The sequence below is a fragment of the Corvus cornix genome, chromosome 10 (genome assembly GCF_000738735.6).
Source record: "Corvus cornix cornix isolate S_Up_H32 chromosome 10, ASM73873v5, whole genome shotgun sequence".
Taxonomy (NCBI): Eukaryota; Metazoa; Chordata; class Aves; order Passeriformes; family Corvidae; genus Corvus; species Corvus cornix.
Genome location: NC_046340.1, coordinates 11,574,156 through 11,597,463, shown reverse-complemented (window position 1 = coordinate 11,597,463; position 23,308 = coordinate 11,574,156). Strand labels below are relative to the sequence as shown.

General features: G+C 47.7%; 1 protein-coding gene across 2 annotated transcripts in view; it reads right to left on the bottom strand.

Annotated features, from left to right (window-relative positions):
- Nucleotides 1-13: 13 nt before the first annotated feature.
- The window catches only part of SMAD3 (SMAD family member 3), a 68,171-nt gene continuing 44,876 nt past the window's right edge, over nucleotides 14-23,308 (bottom strand). The window contains exons 2-9 of one of the 2 annotated variants that reach the window (XM_010390931.3): nucleotides 19,017-19,210; nucleotides 18,115-18,249; nucleotides 17,354-17,428; nucleotides 16,526-16,576; nucleotides 10,929-11,141; nucleotides 9,515-9,652; nucleotides 7,082-7,226; nucleotides 14-4,477 (exon numbers count right to left, since the gene is read on the bottom strand). In XM_010390931.3, coding sequence (XP_010389233.1) covers nucleotides 4,354-4,477; nucleotides 7,082-7,226; nucleotides 9,515-9,652; nucleotides 10,929-11,141; nucleotides 16,526-16,576; nucleotides 17,354-17,428; nucleotides 18,115-18,249; nucleotides 19,017-19,210 — 1,075 coding nt within the window. In that variant the 3' untranslated portion in view covers nucleotides 14-4,353. The remainder of the gene's footprint in view (nucleotides 4,478-7,081; nucleotides 7,227-9,514; nucleotides 9,653-10,928; nucleotides 11,142-16,525; nucleotides 16,577-17,353; nucleotides 17,429-18,114; nucleotides 18,250-19,016; nucleotides 19,211-23,308) is intronic. The other variant, XM_010390932.3, reaches the window with a different exon arrangement.

Sequence of the window (23,308 nt, the reverse complement as noted above, 5' to 3'; positions counted from 1 at the left end):
GTGCTCACGAGCCTCAGTTTTCAAATCAAAGTTTATTAAAATGTCAAAAACAGACCTTACAGTTTCACATGGGAAGGGGAGGGCATACATGGGACAGTAACAAACGCAGTAATGCTGCCGGGGAAAGCCAGAGGTGGCACAGCTGGGCAGGGATGGACAGCTGGGGAGGAACTCTAAACTCTAAACACAAACAGGCTCCTATGGATCATCCAGGGACAGAGCTGGGGGTGCCCAGCACGGACACCGCGGGGCTGCCCTGGGGCCCACGGGCTGCAGCGAGCACAAGATGAACCCACCAGGTGTGGAGGGAGCACAAGAGGAACCAAACAGGCCTGGAGGGGGCAAAGATGACCCAGCCAGTTCTGGAGGAACAGTTTTTAGTTTTTAAAGCCTCATCAAGCCCCGAGGAGCACAAAGGGCCCGTCTGAGACCCTGACTTGGTGCAGCAGCAGCACCACGGCTCCCAAGGGCTCGGGGGACTTCGTGCTCAGCTCTGTTCTCACATCACAAACTCCTCATTTCCAGCAATCATCAGCAAAGAGCAGATGGAAGATTTAATGCTCTGAGTCCTTGATTACCCCTTCTGCTAAAAATTAAATACTGGATTCATCTGACTATTCGAGAAAGACACATAAATACAAAAGCATGTACATAGTAAAAAACATTGAACTTCTCAACCACATCGCTTGGGCCACCACTAGAGAGGGCCTGGTTCTCATCCTAGCTTAGCATATCCATGAAATTCCCTCCTCCTGCCTGTCCAGTACCTCAGAGAACCAGGAAAGCTCCTGGATGCTTTATGATATGGCTGAAGTCCTTTCACTGAGCTGGGTTCTTCCTGCTTTTCCAGTTAGGAAGCAGCTCAAGGCACAGGTGTCACCACTTGGTGCTTGAGATGAGTCCTGAATACCCTTCACCCTGCAGAGGAGTCCTGCAGGGCTCAACTATGCTGATCCAAGGGGGAGGAAACTGAGAGTAACTCAGGGGTCCCCTCAGCCTTTTCCTGGCACTCAGGGGCAGCCAGAGCTCCCGGGAAATGCCTTATGATGGGATTTCTCCATCTTTGTGCATATGCACACTGATTGCTGGAGATTAAATCAAATGGGCAGCGCTGGATTACTTCTAAAACAAGCTTAACACAAAATACAACCTGCAATTCAATACATTACTAATAAACAGATCACCACAGCCGTGGAGAAGCACAGTGCCGTCGGTGTCCTCTGCCAGCAGCCTGTGTGCAGCTACACCCATGGAAGAGTCAAAGGTCCTGCTACTGACTCTGTAGGAGCAAAAATGGGTGAAATCCTGGTGAAACAAGCCAAGCCTGCCATGAAATGAGAGGATATTCCAGCCTGGAGCTGCCATCTGAGCCAGGGCATGGCTGCTCCCATCCCTTTGAGCTCCACACCAAAGCTGCTTTAGTCAAGTTGTAGGAAAAATCAGGGCCTCCTGTGCCTTCAGGGCCCTGCTGCCCCCAGCAATCCCAGCCCAATCCCTGTCCTTAGTGGCCACAGGAATGGGAACTTCCTTCCATCTCTGCATCCATGACCATCCAAGGCAGCGTGGGCAGAACGTCCCTGGGCTCACCTCAGCCCCAGGCCCATCCCTTCCCTTGTCCAGGGCACAGGACTCTGCTGGGCTTTCCAAGGTGACTCCAGAACCAACAGAGCTTTTATGAATTAGTGAGCAGCAAACAAAGGGGAGAGAGGAAATTAATACTGGAGTGGAGATAATCTCCCCTTTATCTCACTGCACTGCTCGGCCAGCTCACATTTTCCACTGGAAGTCATTTTACTTAAGGGATGATGAGGGGAGATTAACCAAAGTTTTTATGCATCATCTGAATGCTGGGTTTCAAAAGGCCTCCATTAATAATGGTCAGCAATTAACTATCCTTTAGCAAGGAGCTGTAGCTCTGGTTCCCAGCGGAAATCCAGGTTGGTGAGGAGGTGACTCTGTGTGCAAACTTCGTATCAAAGCTGGGATTTGTTCCCACTTGTGGCCACTGGATCAGGTTGGGCTCCTGCTCACACCATCACCTATAATCCCTGGCTCTGGGATTTCAGATGTCATTTTTGTTGTTAATACACGAGGCACCAGAGTCCAAATTCCTCTGTGATTATGAGGACAACAACATTTGTCACCAAAATAAGCAAGTAAGACACTTATGGAGGAAACCTGGGGCCATTTTAGAGAGCAGATTTTTTCCCTCTCATTAAAACAGCCAAAAGTCAAATATTTCTACAAAATTCAGGATAAACTTTTCTTTGCAGCTATGTTAGAAACCTGTATCTGAACCAGTGCTGAACCAATCCATGGTGACAACAGATCTGCTTTGTAAATGGCCCTAAAAAATCGTATTTTATATGGCTCTTTCCTTGCCCCAGTCTGTGCAGTCAGAGCTGTAACTCAGATCAGACACACTGTAAAATTTAACAAATTAAACATCCTAAAAGCCTCCACTGCTGCTACTGCTGTGCTGCACAGGAACAGCTCCAGTCCACATTCAGTCACAGGATATTCCAAAGTGCCTGTGTCATCAGGAGCATGTCCACCACTGAGAGTCTTCCTCAGAATTTACATTTCAGATGTTTAAAAAAGGTAATTTCTTGTTTCTGGAAGGAAACTCCCTAATCCATCCCTTCATCTGCATTGCAAGCAGAAGCAGTAGCCTCTGGGATCTGTTCCGGTGGCATCTCATCCTCTCAGCTCCAGAAGTGGTGGGTTTGGCAAACCAGGAGAGGCTGGCAGAGGTCTCAGAAGAACAAGCAGTTGGAAAAGCAGGTGCATGGGAATTCCTGGTGGGTGTTTGATCCAATCAGTTCCCCCAATGGATCAGGGCACTCCCACAGCTGCCCCCATGCACATCTGGGAGCACAGAAGTTTGCAGGACTAAAGCTTTATCAAAACCATCCTCAAGTCCATCCCAGTCAGTCCTTCCCACAGCCACATCCAGCTTGTTTGTCTTTCATAGATTAAAAAACAAGAAAAAAAGATTTCCATAGGAAACTGATTATCACTTTCTCCCCTCCCCCTCTAATATTTTGGCACAAATGCATAAGATATTCACTGCAGATATAAAGAAACAGATAATTGGACAGCACTGACAAAGTTATGAGACTTATTTGGCAAATGTGAACCATAAAAACAAGTGCTAAGGGTTTTTTTCCAGTTGTGGAAGTTGTTTGCCACGACAGTTGCTGCAGGGAAAAAAAATATTAAACAGTCTGGAGCATGTATGTTTAAAATGAACATTTTATAATACAAGTAAATACACACTCTCCCATTTTCTCCAGGCAAAAACACATCTTAGAGCATTTTCATCAGCTGGAACAAGTTTTACACAGAGGGGTGGTTGTGTCTGAGATGTCCTGGCTGTTGCATGTGACAGCACAGGATCCCCCCTCCAGGGGTGCTCCACACTGGCAGCCAGGACCTGCTCATTCCATCCCCGCTCCACCTGGACACGGAGCCCACGGAGCCCCTCGGGCTTTGGGAGAGGCAGAGACTGGGAAAACACAACCCAGACTCGCTGTAGTTAATGCAAACAGACTGCAGAGAACAGAGCTTTAACTGCTCCAGGCAGGGCTCCCCACGGGACAATTGTCCATCTGGGAGCAGCTCCAGTCAAAAATCACTGCAGCAACACCAGAAAGAGCCTCAGATTGGGCTTTTTGCTCCACGTGAATCCAGGCTGATCCAAGAGGGCATCATCCCTCGGGCACCAGGCAAAGCTCTGCCTCCTTGCTGGCAGTCCAGTGTGGGAAATTCCTTCCTTTTTGGAACATTCCTGTGGGAATTTGTTCTTTTGGGTGTTTGAAATGCCTCCTTCCCCCCGTGCTGCTCCAGTGCCAGGTGTGGATCAGGTGGATGGTGAAGGAATGCATGAGCAGGAGCCACCCCAGAGTCCTATGGGGTCTGGTGTTTCCATCCCGGAGTCCCACAGGCTCTGGTGTTCCTGGGATGCTGCAGGACCCGAGTCTGGATTTGTGTGAGGGAAAGGGAAAGTTTCCTGGGAGCTGAGATGGCTCCTGTGCGCTCACACAGCCCAGAGCCAGGCGGGCACTGCCTGCTCTCCACTGAAACAACATCCAGCTCTTTATCCTCACAAACTCCAGCTCCAAATTCCAACTGCAGCGGCCCCGGAGCATCCCAACCAAAGTGCCGACAGTTTCAGTGGAAGTGGCTTAAATGGGTATTTAAAAACAACAACAAAACAAAGAAAACCCACTTATTTGTTTTGAAGCAGATTTTTTCTCATCGCTTGAATAACTGGGGAGTTGTTTACTATGCCTTTCCCTAAGGGTTTTCCAGAGTCTCTGCTCCCCCCACGGGCCCCCAGGAGGAGTTTCCTTAGGAGACGCTGGAGCAGCGGATGCTGGGGGAGCCCATCTGCGTGAGGACCTTGTCCAGCCACTGCAAGGGGCCGTTGAGGTGCAGCTCGATCCAGCAGGGAGTGCTGGTCACAGTCTGCCTCCTGCCAGGGGGGAGAGAACACAGAACAACACAAATGTGACTGACAGAACTTGACAAATGTAAAAGGTTTCAAACTCCTGAGCATTCCTTCCTGCTTACACAACCATCCTGGCCAAAGGAATGTCTCTCCTCCGGAACAGCCTCTGGCCTGTGCTGCTGGTTTCTTTTAAAAACCCACCTTGTCCCTTCACATTTGTTATGATCCCAGAGGAGCAACTCGCTATTTACTGCTCAGATTCCTGGGAACAGGCAGCTGATTCCCTGAAGGGACAGGAAGGTGTTGATCTAAGCAAAATCCTTCGTTTTTCCTCTGCAGACCTTTCCTAGTTAGACAGCAAGGTAAGTGTTCACCTAATACGTTCAGTTTCCCTATGCACAGGACAAGGGTATTCACTTTTTGTTGTATCCTTGGGTTTCAGTAGAGCGTCGAAGTGCTGGGAAGAGCTCACCCTGAGCCCTTCAGATTCCCTCCTGTATCCATGGGCCCTCCTGGGCCAGAGCTCGCCACACTCTGACCTTCCCCTGCACAAATCCCTGTTCCCCTCGCCTCTGTCATTCCCCTTGAGGCCAGACCCCACGGATATCTCCAGACGGCAAAGCACGAAGAGATGGGGAGGAAAAGAAGGAAAGGGAGACCAAGACACAGAGCAAGCGGCTCTCCCTCCTCTGCCGAGGCATGGCCGAGGTCTTGTTCCAGGCAGAGAGGCTGTTCCAGGCAGGGACAGCTGCTGTGGAGGAGGGAGATTACAAAGCAAGAGAAACAGCCTGGGAACAGCCTTGCTTTACACCCTCATTTCCCACAGAAGCTGTCCTTGGAATCTGGTGGTGGGAGGGAGAACCTGAAATCTGTGGGGCCTAGGGACAAACCAGGGGTGAAAAGGGGACCTTGTGCTTGGGGGGGTGCTCTGAGCTCTCACCACCATCCCTGTCCCTCTCCATCATAGGCTGCTCATGGAATTGGCTTCTCCCCCTTCCCTGTACCAAATCCCTGGCTCAGGAGTACTAAACACCCCCCCTCCAGACGGCCCAAGGGTGAACCAGGAATCAGAGAACGGCACTCTGGATGCTGCTCGCACAGTAGCATCTCCACCCCTGAATCACCAACCCAGCGTGCTCTGACAGGGGCAATCAGATGGGGAATTTTGTCACAAGGAAAGGCAGGACGGAGGGAGCAGCTCCGGTGTGAGCGCAGGGTTTCGGTGCCTCCAGAGCCCCACAGGGATCCCTGACTTTCCGTAAGTCACGCTTGTCTGGAGCTCATTAGGGCCTGGCTGGGAGCCAGCCCTGAACTGCTCTGGCCCGAGCTCAGGACAATTTCAAAACAAAATGGACTCCAAACATCTGGAGAAATGAAGAAAGTGGCAGAGTAACGTGCAGGGCCCGGGCTCCAGCTGATCCTGAGGCATCTCCCCCTCCTGCACAGCCACAGGGAGCAGTGGAGCAGCCCCGGAATGGCAGTGACCCCATGGAACTTTGAGTAAGGCCACAGCTTTAAAGGGTGCAGAGTCAAATATTTCCACATCACTCTTGGCTTAAATCCTCACCAGCTTTCCTTCTCAGAAAACAACATCCATTTTCCATTGAATTTCATCTCCCCTGCTTGTACCATTGATCCCCGATTTCTCTCCCTCGGCTGTTTGCTCCCCAGTGGAGTGACAGAGCAAAGCTATGGAATAACTGTTCCCACAGCATCTCCACTGTCCCTGTGGGGTCAGAGTAACCACATCATCCATCCCACACACCAGACCTCCTGCACCTCCGTTTTATTCTCAGTATTCACTGGGAAAAACAGTGATCCTGCTGCTCCCACATTCTCCCACTTGCCCTGTGGCAAGCCCTAAGGAAAGGATCAGGAGATTTAACTGTAATTTTGCAGCAACCCTCCCAGTTTTTTCAAATAGAAATTTTCAAGCCAATCTCCTTTATTTTAATCCCATTAGTCCCTGATAAAAAAAGCATTGAATCCAACCCATGGGAACCACTCACACTCACACTGTACTTCCACAAGGGCCCGGAGGGACAGGACACAGGGAATGGCTTCCCACTGCCAGAGGGCAGGGATAGATGGGATATGGGGAAGGAATTCCTGGCTGTGAGGGCAGGGAGGCCCTGGCACAGGGTGCCCAGAGAAGCTGTGGCTGCCCCTGGATCCCTGGCAGTGTCCAAGGCCAGGCTGGAGCACCCTGGGATAGCGGAAGGTGTCCCTGCCCATGGCAGGGGGTGGAATGGGATGAGCTTTAAGGTCCCTTCCAACCCAAACCATCCCAGGATTCTATAATCCTTTCTTGATAAAAGTGCAGTCTTAAGACACTCAAACCATCAAATACAGATCTAATTTTAAGGAAAAAATGTAGTAATTCCTACATGGACCATGTGGATTTATGTGCTGTGCTCCAGGTCAAGCTCTTGGCTCGTACCAGAGTGACCTTTCAGGTGTATCCCACAAAGAGACCAGATCAACCCATTCCCAAGAGCCACAACCCATCTGTGTTCCTGAACAGACACTGGGCTGACTCCCTGTTTTCAAAGTGGAACAACATCTCTGCGGGACTCTCCCAGTTGGGAATTGAGGAGTGGCAGGAGCAGAGCCCAGTGGGATCCCGACCTGTACTCGGCGCCCCAGCCCTTGACGAAGCTCATGCGGATGGTGCACATGCGGGTCAGCTGGTACACGGCCTCAAAGCCCTGGTTCACCGACTGCGCCAGCAGAGCAGCGAACTCCTGGTTGTTAAAAATCTTCAGGTTACAGCCTGTGGGAAGGAACACAGCAAGGACAAGCACTGGCTTAACAGGACTGAGAATTACATCTCTTCCAGAGCAACTCAAGGCTGCTTTCCCATGTTCTCAGAGCACCTGGTGCCACACAGCTCCAGAGACAGGAACTGAGGCTGCCACATTTTCACAGGAAGAAGAAAAAGGAGAGGATTCTGAATGTTGGAGGCCCCCAGCAGATTGTGACCAGCTTGTGAGACCAGACTTGGGATCCTGCTGTGGAACCTCCTCCTCCTGGATATTTCCCTCCTCTTGTAATTTAAAGCCCGACTATGACTGAACACTCAACAACAGAGATCCCTGCAGGCCCTGGAGGGGAGGAGTGCACAGGCTAAAAATAGGAGCTCCCTGGTGCTGGATTTACACGGAGTCTGTCACAGAATGGGGAAGTTCTGAAACGAAACCACTCTGACACACCAGGAAACAGCTCTGAGAGTTAAAGAGGCTGGCAGGGCTGGTGGCAGGGCTGGTGGCAGGGCTGCTCCTGCTAAAATCCTCTCTTCTGTTCCACTATCACGTGCCAATCACTTTGCTTTTAAAACTGAAGTTTTTCCTCTGATGTTTAGCCCCAGCTAAATGACTGAGAACAACTTATTCAACTGTTCTTAGGGGAAAAAGGTGAAATATAATAACATCCTTCATAGTTTAGATAAATAAATGCCCGCCCCTCTTTAAAAAAGTGTTGCTACATCTGCTTTCTCCCAGATAACCATAAACAAGTTAAACTCTCAAACCAGGCACTCAGCTAAGGCTCATTTGGGATTACACATGGGCCAAGGCCGAAAAACAACATTTGGAGTGGGACGAATGTGTTTTGCTGAAGATCACTCGTGAGCCTCCTCTCCTGGGCTGGATTCATCTGGTGCGGAGCAAAGGGTGACCACAGCAGCTGCAGGAAGCACTGCCCACTTCTGGGATCAGGGAAGAGCCCAGGGGCTGCAGTCTCAGGGAGTTTGAAGGGAAGCAAACAAGAAGTTTGAAGGGTGAAAGCGTCAGGGCCAGGTTGAGCTCAGGGAAGGAGGAATAAACTCCAGGAGGATCCCAGTGCTGGATCCCAGCCCTCAGGAGTGCTTGGGAACAGCTCTCTCCATGGGGAGGAGTGGGAATGACTCAATCCTGTCAACAAGGGAATGAAGAAACTGCTTCAAACCCAGAAGAAAAGGCGGCCAAAGACTGTGGCAAAAGTGGGGAGAGCTGGCGTCCAAAAACTGTGCCTGAGCTGGGTCCTGAGCGGAAATGTGGGCTCTTCATGTCTGCAGATGTTGACTCCAGCCAGGGTGGACTCTTGTGATGTGGTGGAGAATTAAGTCATAATTTGCAGCACTGGCAGCTGCATCTGAGAAAGGAAACCCATTAGGATGGGCCAGAGCTTGGAGTGTATGGATCTCCTCTTAAAAGAAAAAAATTCAAATATTTCTAAACAAAGAAGTTCAGTTTTTAAATATATACAGGCTTTTAACTGCAAAAAAGCCAGCTTGTGTAAGCTTAGCTAAACAACCAAATTCCATTTCAAACAGCATCTCCTCTCTTACCAGCTTTTTGCATTTATCTAACAAAAAAGCCTGTCCTTCCTAGATAGATTAAATAAATTATCTTGTAATCTTTCAGCAAAAACTTTAGACTGTAACCAGAACAACCAGGTGTCTGCAATGTGATTTCTTTAGAACAAACTAATTCCCAGAGGAGGGAGGGGATTTCACTACAGAACAGAAAAAAAAGTAACCATTTAAATCTATTACGGGTGAATCTAAATTAAGAGAAATTTCTTACCATTACTTAGAGGCACAAACAAAATTATCAATGTGTCTATCAGATAACTACAATACAACAGGGGGCTGATAAAAAACACTGAAGGAACAAGTGGCAGATTCTGCTCTAAGTTGTGCTTAGATTCTGTTCTGTTGGATGAACGTAGTGCAACTACTGGAGCCTACACAGCTGCTTCTTTCAGCAGTACCTTCATCCCTTAGGCTATAAAAATGCAACGCCCTGCTGGAATTGTCAAGTGGCTCTTTAAAGGGTAAAATAGATTTTCCAAAGAGTTTGTGGACTCCCCATCCCTCGAAGTGCTCCAGGCCAGGCTGGATGGGGCTTGGTGCAGCCTGGGGTAGTGGAAGGTGTGACAGGGGATGAGCTTTACTGTCCTTCCAATCCAACCCATTCCATGATCTTATAAGAAGTTCCCGAAGCCCGGAGATCCCCGCACCCATCCCTACCGTGACAAGGAGCAAGGCTGCCCCGGGCAGGTGCCCGGTGCGTCTCTTACCTGGGGGGATCTTGCAGACGGTGGCCGGGTGCCAGCCGTAGCGCTGGTTGCAGTTCGGGGACTGCACGAAGATGGCGCTGTCGCTGAGGCACTCGGCGAACACCTCCCCGCCGATGTAGTACAGCCTCACGCCGCGGCCTGCAACACAGCCACGGCATCAGCGCCGAAAACACCGGGAAGTGCCCCAGGGGCTGCGACAGCTCCCTCAGCCAGCTCTAAACCCGCAGCTCAGCTACCCATGATGGAAACTCTGTCCCACTGGACATTCCCGGCAACTGCTCCGTGAGCCAGGTGAGCTGAGGGAGGCAGGAGCACCGACTCCAGTTGGAATTGTACCTCCAACCCCAGCCAGGTGGTCCCTCCAAAGCAGCTCCCTCCAAAAACACACTGGTATTTTTCATATGAAGGTTCTATCAGTCAACACATGAAAGTCACCATTTCAATCAGTTAACACATGAAAAATCCTAATTTCTTCTGAAAGTCATCCCAGCTGGACATGACTGTTTGGGGATTTACTCAATGACTTAGAATGAAATTCCACAGCACTTCCAAATCCTTGCCTTTTGCTGGAGATGACTTTGTGTACAAGAACACACATACATTGCCCATAGGTGTTTACACAAATCATTAAAATCTCAGTTAATAAAGGAACAAAGTTGAAGAATACATTTTGCTGCTCACATAAACGTTTGCTGTGGTCTCACATTCTTGTTTGAATGTGTTGCTTTCATCCTTCCACAGAGCAGAAGGAGTCTGCTGCATTTAAAATCTGATTTCTGAATCTTGGTGGGTTTGGGGGTTGGAGTTTTTTTGGTGCTAGAAATAATCTTCAAAACAAGTGAGGAAAGATTCTCCTGTGCAAGAGGGAGGATTCTCCTGTTGCTCAGGAAAGGGGAGCCAAATTAGGACAAAAATCAGGTTCATTTTTGATAGGAGTCAGCAGAAAACAGTAAAGAATAAGCAATTTTGCCTTTTAGTAAAATTGCAGAAATTTGGGATGTTCTGCTTAGCACAAGTTTAACTGAAAACAAATTGGATGGGACCTTGCAGGAAAAGTGGAAATTGAGATAACAATTAAGGAACTCAGTTTCCATTTATAAAAGGTCAGTCAGAAAATCAAACAGTGCAGGAGGGAAAAGGAACACACAAAATTGTCCCTGACATCCCTCCAGATACACAGAGTGTGTGAAATGGTTTAAATTCTATTACATGCAGCAATTTTAGTGTTTCTTGGTGCATTTTTGTATTACGATTACATAAAAAAACCACAATTAGGGTTGTTTTATGGGAGATCAGCCTGCTGGAATCCATGGATATTCCCACCCCAGTGCTCTAAACCTGCTAATTAAGAGGTTTTTGTGGAGGTCTCCCCCTTCCCCCCGGAAAGCCACGGACAGCAGGCAGCAGGAGTTACCGATGTGTCGCCTCGTGAGCTCCACGGCCGCGTTCCTGTTGACGTTGGACAGCAAACCGAGGCAGAAGCGCTCGGAATTGGAGGGGTCAGTGAAGCCATCCACGGTCATGGAGGGCTGGGAGGCATGGAAAGTCTCTCCCACCCTCTGGTTGAGCTCGTAGTAGGATATGGAGCACCAGAAGGCCGGCTCGCAGTAGGTCACAGGCTGCAGATCTGCACCAAACAAAAGCCAAATCAGCCACAGGAAGGGAAAGGGGGAAAAAAAACCCCAACTGGTATGGAATATTGTTCTGCTCCATTCCTCAGGCTCACTTTAACCAAACTTTCATTTTAATGGAGCACAGCAAGGAGGTGACATCACCCCTGGAGCTTCTGGCACGTGGAGCAATCACAAATAGTCAAAGGCATTACTCCCTCAGCAAGTGGGGCGTCACTGAGCAGCCTCACACCTGGGAGAAATTAAATAAATAAACTCCGCTTTACTATGAAATGTGGGATCACTTTTAGGTAGCCAGTTCATTAAAGAGACAAAGAAAATGAAGGAGCAGAAAATCTTTGAAAGAATGAAGCACAAACCTGCTGTCAACAGCACAGGTGACTGCACCCTAAATCTGTGTACTTCCAGCCAGCAAGTCCAACTTTCCTTGTCATTGACCCTGCTGTGATCTCTTTGGCACTGGTGAAACCAGTAGAGTCTGAAATACACCCCAAACTGTCTGTAATTCTGGCATCAAGGTTATTTAAAAATGAGATACTTTCTCCCAGTGCACTGGATCTCAAACCATCACAGGAAAATCCATTTTCCCAGCAGGTGAAGGCCCAGCCTTCCCTGGGGTCCTGGTTTGCCTCGCGGACCAAAGCCAAGGGGCTGAAGCTGAGGAGCAGAGGGAGCTGAGGCAGCCCCAGGAAGGCAGGGTGAGTACTCAAACAGCACTGAATGATTTAACTGCTCCCACTGAAGCCGAGGAGATTCCAGCAGAGCAAGGCTCAAGTTAAATTTCCTGGAAGTGCAGCCCGAGGAGGTGCCCAGCCCTGCAGGAGCCAAGCCTGAGCAGGGGACGTGCAAAGCAGACCCAGCCAATTCCTAGGTGCTACACCCCACATCCAGTGCAGGAGAATAATTCCCTCCAGTCCTCCCCCCAATTTATCACTTCATCCCCATTCAAATGGTGCTTAAAGGCAGAACAGAAGAGCTCCCATCTGGCCAAGGAGTTAACATCAAGCAGCAAACCCCAGCTTTTTCCGTAGGCTTTCCCATCTGTTGTGCTTGCACGGCTTAGGAGAATGTGGGGCTTAAGAGATCAGCTCCAAAAAAATCCAAGGCAGGTTTTCACCACCCCATCCTCCTCTCACACTGAGCAGGGTCTCTGAGGAGATTTGGGAGTCTTTTCTCACCTGTACCTGTTATTCCATAACCTTCAGGTACAGGTTGGAGCAGCCAAAAGACACACTGGCTTCCTCTCATTACTGCACTGGAAGAGTTCCCAAAATAGCCAATAATCAGGAAAATCACTTTGGTTTCTGCTTTGTTACAAGCTTTGTTGGCAGCAAATAAGGAACTGAATAGAAGTGCATCTGGGGAACTCTGTAATCCTTAGCAGGCTTCAAAGTCCATGAAATCTGGAGCTTATACCCATTCCCAGTTACCTGCCACTTCCTTGTATTTTAATTTTATAGCTCAAAGCAAGCCCCTCTCTTGGTATGCACAGATGTTCCACATCATATCCAGGAGTGACACAGGTTCACTGTCCCTGCCTTTTTCTCCTGCATGGCACATTTGGTTTTCCCACTGGAAACTGCCACACCAGGGCAGATTTCTCCAGCAGCAGCCTCATTTCAGCCCCAGCTGTGCCCACCTTGGGACTGCTCTGGGCTCCTGCGGCCCCAGAGCAGTTTGGAGAGGCCCAGCAAACACCAGCTCTGCCCAGAGCCTCCCAAGGTGGGTCCACCCACTAAAGGAAACAGATCAGTTCCACTTGACTGGGCTTTTACTCGACAGCAAGTACTTCTCTAATCAAAAGGCTGCTCAGGTCCAGAAAAATCAACTCGTGTTGATCCTTAAGTAATATCTTCAGGTTGGTGCTATTCAAGTTTTAAAACACTGAAACCTCTCCATAGTTTTGTGGTCCTTGCCTTCAGAAACCATCTCCACCTGGCTGGGGCTCAAGAGAACTGTGGATTCCCCACTGAAGGATGTACAGAAATTTTACTTCTGGCTTATTTGCAGCTTGAGGAAAGACATAAACCAACAAATCCTGGTTTGAAGAAAAGCTCATCTCTAAAAACTACAACCAAGTTTTTAATGATGCTGCTTTCTCCTGTGATTTGTAGTTTTAAACTTCAGCTTAAGCTGCTGTGGGATGGGCAAGTTCCCTCTTGTGTTAGAGCTGTCATAAATATTCATTTTCAATTTATGACTTCACTGTTTGGGGAAAAGAATGCAGCTCTGCTAAAGCCAAAGGACCCTGAGGGGGTACACAGTCAATAAAAGAGGACACATGAAACCCAGGCAAATCCTGCCTGAATCATCTCTGCACAATTTCAGCCTTGACTCAGAAACAGCTTTGCTGTCAGAAGTGTCCCCTGGGTTCTGGGATGGTCCCAACCCTGCATCCTCCCTCCACATGAAAGTCCTGGGAAAAATCTGCTGCCTGCTCTGCTCCCCCTCTCTGAGCACAAGGGAAGTTGCTACCCTCATTTCAGGGAATGTGTTTGATCACAGTGTGGATCAGAACCCACTGAGAGATGTTTCCAACTGTACCAATCCCATCTCCCTCCTTGGAAATGAGGAGATGCAGAGATGTGAGTGCTTCCTTCCCTCTGCACCCAGGGAAGGGCTGGCTGTCCCCTGGGACAGGGGGACAGAGGGATGTGGATGTGACCGTGGGCCATGTGCTCATTCCTCTGACAGCTCCTTCGTCAAGTCCTTCTGTGGAGCAATCCCTGACAATGGATTTCCTGTGCTCCAAGGGACGGCCCCTCAGAACAACAGTGTGTGTGTGACCACAGGGCTGGTCCTCAGCCAGCCTGAGCTCCCTGACTACATTCCCAATGTCCACAGAATGCTGGCAACTCTCCTTTCATTTTGTTTTTAGTATTTCCCTCAGTTCGTGTTTCAGCAATAGGGAAGAGATCCTTGGATATCTGTGACTTCTACTTAAAGCTTATGTTTGACAACTGAAAACTTCACAACTGTAATTTGGAACCAAAACTCAAACATGTCCAACTCCAGCACACAAACTGAAAGGAGAATAAAATATTTTTAAAAAGATTCCAATATGTTACCTTGCAACACTTTTGTGCCTGGGAATGGAAAGATGAAATTCCCTGAGCTCCTTCCATCCCACGTTTCAGCCTGACATGGAAAACCTGCCCTGCTCCTCAAGGTAACCCTGCCCCTGGTGTCACACTTGGTTTGCCTCGTGCTGCTTTATTGCCTCTGCAACTCCCTGGAACATGGCCACGGGACTTAAGTCCAAAGTTCATTTTATGTAAAGTCTTAGAAGCTTCAGGTAGGTCTGCTCAAATAAACAAATCAATTCTGGGACACTATTTTCTTCATGGCAAAGCTGGAAAAGCCCCCCCTCTGCTCAAGAGCTGGATGAGAAACTCCCTCCTTGCACACACTGCTCTGGGGTTTAGATTTCTATTCCATTCTCTCAACAAGTGCACAGAGAAAGCCTCATTAGACTCCTGCAGAGCAAAGTCCAGCCCTAGACAGTGGAGTTCTGCTTATCCATGGAATTACGGCAGCGCTGCAGGTCACCAGGCACCAACAGCTCCAAGAGGAGAGACCAGAGAGCCCCTTCCTGGGCTGTGACCATCAGGCTGAAGGTCTGATTTCCCTAGGAGCAGCTCCTTGCTGCAGACAAGCCATTTACAACACACATATGATGAGAATTTTGCGCTTGGACACTTTTAAGTTGCTCAGCTGCCCTTTCGTTTATTATTCTGTAGCTTCCTCACAGGCAAAAATTTACAATAAAATTAAAAGCAACAAGAAGTTCTTCATTTGTGGAAGCTCCTGCCTGAGAGCAATAAATATGGTTTGCAAGAATTTAAAGGTGTCTTTTAATGCTGGTAAATTAAACTGCTTCTCTGCTGTCTGCTCCTCAGACTACAAAGAGATTCCTTGTGCTTTACCAGCTTCACCTGCTCCATTTTTTTTTGTCCCCAGACAGCACCTGAGACATCTGATGTGTTAATAACCAGTGTCCCTGTCAGGAACGATATAGAGGTCTGTTTCCTAGAAACTCCCTTCTGCCTTATGTAAGGCAGATACCACTCGCCAGGTTGGATTTGTTACATGGAATTGGCTTTTTATTTTTAGGTTGAAAAAAAAGGATAAATTGAAAGAAAAATCTCATCAGCTTCCAGGCAGCACACTCGGATAAAGGAAATAAAGATTTCTCAGTCATGTGCTCTTTTCTTGGGGTGTAGCAGTTAAAGACATAAAAGTTTTGTGTCACCATGGCAATATTAGAAAAAAAAAAGGGGGGGGGAGGGGGAAGAAATCCTCTCTTCAACAGCCCCAAGATATCCACAAGTCAGCCAATGACTGACAAATTTTGGAGCAGTGTCAAAGTCTTGTGTGCCAGGATTAAAAGCATATGTAAACTTTATGGCCATGGTTATTCCAGAGCAGTCTCAAGTGGGCTCTGTCTGCTGCCTTAATGAACAGTTGGGGAGCTGATCCTGAAGCCAGGCAGAGCTGGGAGGGATTTTTATGGCACACACGGAGAGCAATTCTGAACAGGGCAAGAGCTCAGTGTGATGGAGATCAGAATGAAAATAAAGGGTAGAACTTTTGAGATAAGAGGGTACAGAAAGAGCCACAAAACCTCTTGTGGTGCCTCAGAGGTTCAGCTGCTCTCCCTTCTCCTCAGGGTTCCCCTGTTTGCTGTCACAGGTATGGAATGAGTCAGTGCCAGCCATGGTCTAACAGAGCCCTTGGGGCTGGAATGTGCTCCCTGTGCCCAGGATGGAGCTGGGAGGGGAAGATGACTCCAGATTGCAGTGTAACTTGAGTTTGGGGGAGGAAAAGCAGCTGGCTGTCAGCCAGAACAATCCTCCTGTGCATCTGTGGTTTGTGCATCTCCCCCACAAAATTCCGCACCCACAAACACCTCTGGTGCTCCAGGAATGTTGTCCATGACCTCTGCATTCACCAGCATTCCTGCACATTCCCTGTTTATTTGGACTCTCCAACCCACCTCCTCCACTTTTCTCTTCTCAGACCAGGCTCAGTCTCACAGAATCACAGAATTCCAGGATGGTTTGGGTTGGAAGGGACCTTAAATCCCATACAGTTCCACCCCCTGCTGTGGGCAGGGACACCTTCCACTACCCCAGGTTGCTCCAGCCTGGCCTTGGACAATTCCAGGGATCCAGGGGCAGCCACAGCTTCTCTGGGCACCCTGTGCCAGGGCCTCTCCGCCCTCACAGGGAACAATTCCCTGCTTGCATCCAATCCAAAGCTGCCCTCTGGCAGTGGGAAACCATTGGAATATTGTAAAAAGTGCACAACCTCGACATCATCATCCAAATGTCACCCTCTGGACTGTAATTACACCCAGCTCCCAGGATCATGTGCTTACCCAGATTGTTGTGTGCTGGAGACATGGGGTTTGGTGATAAGTTTGGAGAACCTGAAAATCAAGGTGGGATAATTATTGCTATGGAATCTGCACCAGGAAAATCACTCACAGGATCTGCCATGCTGCCCAGGCTTGTTGGAGGGACAACCCACTGCTCACTGAAGTCTCACTTTTGACACTGCAGCTTCTCTGATGTTTATTACTCCTTACAGGAGCTTTCAAATATCAACTTGCTGCTCCTTCACAGGGAATTCACTGAAGTTTAACCCATTAATTTTCCAAACTGAGCAGCACTTGGCTGTTTTACTTTCAGGTATCATCCTGACAAACCCAGTTAGCTGGGAACTAAAGAGCTTGGGTGTACATTGCCAGACAAAATATAATTAAAACCGTAACACTTTATATCCCCAATCCTGCTGGGTTTGGGACAATGGAGTATTGGATCAGGTTACACAGATCTGACCAAAAGGCTGTCAGAATTTTATCCTCAGTCATGTAAATCTGCCACAAATTCTGAGCAGAGATTTTCAGTATCTGCACTTGGATGTCCCATGGACGCGGAGAGGTGGTGCAGCCCATTTTAACTTTTCCTTTCACACTATTCTGAGCTGGTTTCTTTCTTTCTTTTTGTTTTCTATAATGAGGGAAGTCCATGACATCTGAACATTTATATGGGCTATCTGAACATAATATATGGATTATTTGAACATAAATTAGGTATTCTCATTCCAAACCTGGCTACTTCTTTTTGTGGCAATGACAGAAAACCTGGACATTCAACTTTCTTTGGGATACAGCCACTAAATTAAAACCCCAAAGGTGACTCACCTGCATCCATGCTGGGGTTCATCTGGTGGTCACTGGTTTCTCCATCCTCACTCAAATAGCCTGGAGGAGGGGTCTCTGGAGGCATAAAATCATCCCACTGTCAGTGCAACTGAAAAGTCTGGATTTTAAGCACCAAAAACATTCACTTTGTCATTCACAAGGAGCTCAAATTCTTTTTTATTACTTTTGTTTCTCAAGCTGCTGGAAGGAGGAGCCAGCACAGCTAGGGTGATATCCGTATTTGTGAATAACAGAGGAGGGGGAAACCAAAAAAATACGGATTTTCAGTCCCATAAAACTTTAAGCCATGGAGGCAGTTTTCTGTCCACATATTTCTGCTCTCCTGGAATGCAGCTGCATAACTTGTCTGCATAACTTGTCCATGCAAATAAGGTGTAAATTGCTTGTAAAAGAGCTACATAAATAGAAGAGCTCAATTCCATCAGAAATTTGGAGAATTTTACTCAAAATGGCTGGATTTCATTCAAATCTCAACCTGGTAAGGGAACATCCAGTTTAGATTTCACAATAAACTGAGGACGTACCACTGAATGAAGAGGTCAGTTTAAAACCAACAAGACAAAGCCATGAACAGCACTGTTGGGTGCCCACATTTACAGCTTCCAGCTATTTCTGCACAGGTTCCCACTCTGGCTCCAGAGGAACGATGGAAAGAAAGATCCCCAGCGTGGGATCCCGAGCCAGGATTCCCTGTGCTCTCTGACCCTTCCCTCTGCTCCTGTATGGAAGACACAAGGTACCTGGAATGTAGTTGCTCTGGGGCTCGATACCTGCTGGGAAGTTAGTGTTCTCTGGGATTGAGTGGCTGTAGTCATCCAGAGGCGGGAATTCGGCCGGAATCTCCGTGTGCCGAGGCACCAGCACCGGAGGCAGCACTGGGAAGAAAAACAAGGAACAGCTTTAAAATAAAGTGATTGAAACAGCAGAAAATGAGGAGAAACCAGTTTGGAGTAACAGCCCCAAATACATGGAATACAAAGAGGTTCACTAAGGGACAGGATTTGATGTTTGCTTCTAGAGTAACAGCAGCAGGAGAAGATGCTGTTTATTCCCAGCAGGTCTCAGCTGGGAATGGATACAGCTTATCAGAGCATACCTGGTTTCTCTGCCCCTTCCCAGAAACAGCTCTGCTTGAAAAATGATTTAAGAGAAGTTGCACCCCATGATTTCCAAGGAATGAGTTTCCCATAGGACGGAGCAGGCAGGTGGGATTAGCATAAACATCCTGCCTGGCTCTGCAGATCTGTGTTGACATGCAGCAGAAGCTGCTGCAGCCCCAGATCAAAGTCCCTTCCAGAGGCAGGAGGAGACTCCAGAACAGGAAGTTGGGAGCTGTTCTTAGACCCAGCTCAACAGTTTATCCTTAATTTAACACCAGCAGCGAGGGATGCACAGAACACTGCCATGGTTCCTGCTGGGAGTTCTTCATGTGCACGCAATGCAACACTGGGAACCTGGAACCTGCTCACTTGGATTTCATCAATTCCCAAAGATATTTTCCCCCTGAGTGCAGGTTCATAAATTATTCTACTCCATACAGTCAGGGATTACCATCAACAACAGACCCGCTGTGCCTGGGAATGCCCTCGGAGATGCCTCCTGCTGCAGGAGAGGCTGAGGACAGGCAGGGCTGTGGTGGTACCTGGGGTCTCCACTCTCTGGTAGTGGTAGGGGTTCACACAGACTTCGTCCTTCTTCATGTTGAAGGCGAACTCGCACATCTCCATGGCGCGCAGCTCGTGGTGGCTGTGCAGGTCCGGCCAGCGCCACAGGCGGCAGTAGATGACGTGCGGGAGGCCCTTCCTGTGGGACACCTGGAGCCGCCCATCCAGGGATCTGCAGCACAGCACAGGGAAGGGTGGTTAGCCCGGGATTAGCACAGGGGGCTTCTATCCCGGCACGGTCATCAACACCTGGCACTGGCAGGAGGCTGCTGGTCCCTGTCTTCGGGCCAAGGATTTACCTCCAACAGCAGAAAAATCATGGAATTACTGAACGGTTCAGGTGGGAAGGGACTTCAAAGCTCATCCCATTCCACCCCCTGCCAGGGAAGGGACACCTTCCACTATCCCAGGTTGCTCCAAACCCCGTCCAACCTGGCCTGGGACACTTCCAGGGATCCAGGGGCAGCCACAGCTTCTCTGAGAATTCCATCCCAGCCCCTCACCACCCTCACAAGAAACAATTCCTTCCCGATAGCCCACCTACCCCTGCTCTCTTTTAGTCTGAATCCATAGCCCCTTGTCTTGTCTCTCCAGGCCCTCATCCCAAGTCCTTCTCCAGCTCTCCTGGAGCCCCTTTAGGCACTGGATGAAGCATCCACAACAAACAATATTTTTTCATGTTAACAGCCTTGCTCTGGATTTATTTTTATTTTTGGGTATCTGGATTTTTTTAAAACTAATTTTATGGTTGATTAGGAGGCCAAGACAAAAGCTACAGTCAGTAAGAACACAACAATGTAGTGGTACTCCTTAAACACTGCCGTGTCCTAAACAAGCAGGGTGCTTGCACAACTCTCAGCAATCTCTGCTGTGCTTGAAAAGGTGTTACATCTTAAAATGTGTGCTAATAAACCTGGACTTTCAAAACACAGATACATGAATTTTCCTTGTGACAAAATCAATATATAAATACCTTTAATGTAAATTTATCTACTATGTCTATATAAAGTTCAGGAACCTCACAAACAACCAAGGCTTCCAGTTTAATTTTCCAAGTTGCAGCTTGAAAGCAAGTAAGAGGTTTTACAGCATTGCTTATTTTTATTTTTACATCTACCCTCTGTCTCCTCCAGTTCACTTTTCACCTAATCCCATCCTCATCCCAGAAAAGCCTCTTCCTAGCAAACGTTCCTGGGAACCAGGACAAGAGTGCTCAACTCCCCTCCAGCAGAGGAAAAAGCTGGAGCAGGGTCTCCTCCGTGCTGGATGAATGGGAACGGCCCCCAGGCACTTCCTTTGAAGTCTAACCCTTCATTTCCCTTGCTTTTCCTAATGGCCCAAATGAAAGACTTCAGGGCTTTGGTGAAATGAAATACTTCTCTTTTTTAATTTGTCAAAGAGAGAAAAAAATCAAGAAAATTGAAATTTTACTTGGAATTATTTCCCCTGGTTCTTTGTGTTGGCAGCCGAGTTAGAAAAACAAAACAAACCCAAAGCAAAACACACAAACAATTATTCCAAAGAGGCTGGGCACCTCTTGGCTGCCCTAAGAGAGTTTTCCCAAAAGCTCCTCTGGCAGAGCTTGGTACCACACACATCTTTGCGAACACTGCTACAACAGGGAAGGCAAAACATAACTGATTCCAGCAAAAATTGGGGGAATATTCCCAAGGAGAGTGCCAGTGGCTAGACCTGAGTTTCTGGGCAAGGTGGGAATTTTGGTGTTGATTTCATTGGAGCCAAGACTGGAATTACGTGCTCTCAAAATTAATCAGGTTGGGAAAACTTTTAAAAAACAGATACGAAAAATGTGAAAATATTCACTGACTTCAGCAAAAAGAGAGGAGGTTGAGACAAGGAATAAACCAGGAGTGCTTCTCCATTCCCCTCATCTTTCCTTTGCCTGCTTGGCAGCATATTTTGCACCCAAGTGAGGGAAAAGGAGAGAATATTCCAAGTATCCCACAGGAGACACAGCTGTGGGAAGTGTTATTCCTGCTCCCAGTCTCTGCAGGCACATGGACATCGTGGATTTGGGTTGAGCAGCTAAGGTGGGGCACTAACACAAAACGTGTTTGACTTTGGGGTTATTTCCAAGGATGGAGCTCTCCCTAATTCCCCAACAACAAACTTCCCAATGGTCTGGAGGGGAAAGGGCTCTTCCTCCCATCATCCCAGGGCTCTGGCATGGATGCTGCCCATAACACAGAAGGAGATTGAATTCTCTGCACTCTTTATCTAAAGAGACTTTTTGAAATGACAGAGCCATCTGGTTTATTTTCAAATCCAGCAACCTCCCCCTCTCCCCTCTCCCCTCCATAAGGAGATAAGGTAAAAGGAATTCTATTCCCCCAAAGCCCTGGGGGTTCACTGGGTTTTTCTGGTTGGGAAATCTCTCCTCAGGCTCCCCATTGAGGGACTTGGGACAAAACAGCATTGTCTGCACATTGTCCTTGGGAACGTGGCTGAGGAACAGGGCAGCTCCATTTCCTCCTGCTGTCCTGCCCCAACCCTCCAGGAGCATTTTCCTCAGCCCTCAAGGAGTATTTCTTCCCAAGGAACAAACACCTGGTGTGGCTGAGATGGGACAGGAGATGAGATGAGCCAACACTGTGCTCTGCTCAGGGCAGCCCTGGGGGTGACCCCAGCCCGTGTCCCACATCACTGTGCAGAGCCATCCCATAATAAACTCCAGGGCACACACAACTTCTTCCCTCTCCTGTTCTGAAGCACAGGCTGATCCCAAACCATCTCAGCATATCCAGACTTCATTAAAATTAGCAGAATCTAAGCACCCAAATTTCCCTTGGGATGCTGAATTGTTCCTCCCTTTTACCTCTCCTTGAACCAGCCTGGGCTGAACAGCTCTCCCTGTACAACTGCCTTGATCTATTTATTATTCCATACTATTTAACAGGATTTCTTTTAAAATTATCAGTATTCTTTGGCCAAAATTTAGTACTGGATTGTTCTCTAAAAAATCAGTACAATTTACGTTGGTGGGACACTTTGTCATCCAAATCTTTCTACATGGCATGGAGTCCTTGAGAACCAAAAAACCCCTCGGGGTGAGCACCTTTAGGATGGATCCATCTTTACAATCCATTTTCCAGGAAAATTTACCACACAAAGCTGCCTCTCCAAGTCCAAATGCTGCTCAAAGAGCAAAGGGCAACAGTGAGGCTTTAACAGCAAAACCAGAGAGGGGAGGGCAAAAGAATGACAGAAACATTGAAGCTTTATTTTTAAACAATCTGCTTGAAAAACGGTGAGGATTAAACAGGAGAACATTGCGTAACCTGAATTTGATTTCCAGGCCTGATTGGGGTTTTTTCTGGTTGTTTGGGGTTTGTTGTTGTTGGGGTTTTTCTATTGGGTTCGTTCTGTGGTTGCTTTTTTAAACCGTATTTAATTTGTAAGATCCTGGATTGCGAAAGACAAAAAACCCACCCCACATTCTGAAATATTTTGGTTATTTTATTTGTTCCTCTTTGAGCACTTTGCAACTATCTTTAGATGGATACTGAAACTCTTCTTTGCACCCATTCTCCTGCTTTAAAAGCAAAGCTGAAATCTGTGGTGCAAAAATCAGGAGTGTAAATTAAGCAAAGTGATCTAAGCAATAAAATATTTTTGTCCAGGTTGAAAAACTTCAGATTTACTCCATTAGAGATCCAATCCCTTCCCTTCCCCATCAGTTTTATATCCCTGTCATTAATCTTCCAAGAGAGCAAAATGCTGAAAAACTCAAGTATCCAGTAACACCAACATGTGCAAAAAGGGAGAAGGAAAAAAGAAAACCAATCAGGAAACAAAAGTCGAAATTATTCATTTTAAAAACCACAAGCAGGAGCTGGTTTTTAAAGACATGACTAATAAGTTGCCAGTTACTCTAAAATTCACCAAGAACTGTGGTCACAGGCTGTGATTTTCTTCTGAGCACAAAATATGATAAGTAGTTCCTTACTGGCCCTGCATCTGGGCTGCACCAGGAAAATTAGCATTTATTCTTGTAGCACAATCTGGCTTTTGTGGGCAGAGCTCTGTAATATCCACAGGGCTTCACTGAGCAGTTGGATAAGATCTCAACTTTCCCTCAATAGCGGCCAAATCAACAAGAGCAAATAAAAAAATGACCCATGCAGCACATTTGTAACTCCAAAGCTGATCCTCTGCCATCTCTTTCCCCTCAATTTGCTCAGCATCACTGAATTTTCCATTTTCTGGGGCACTTTTAACAGTGCTGTCATTCAAGTTCTGGAAATAGAAG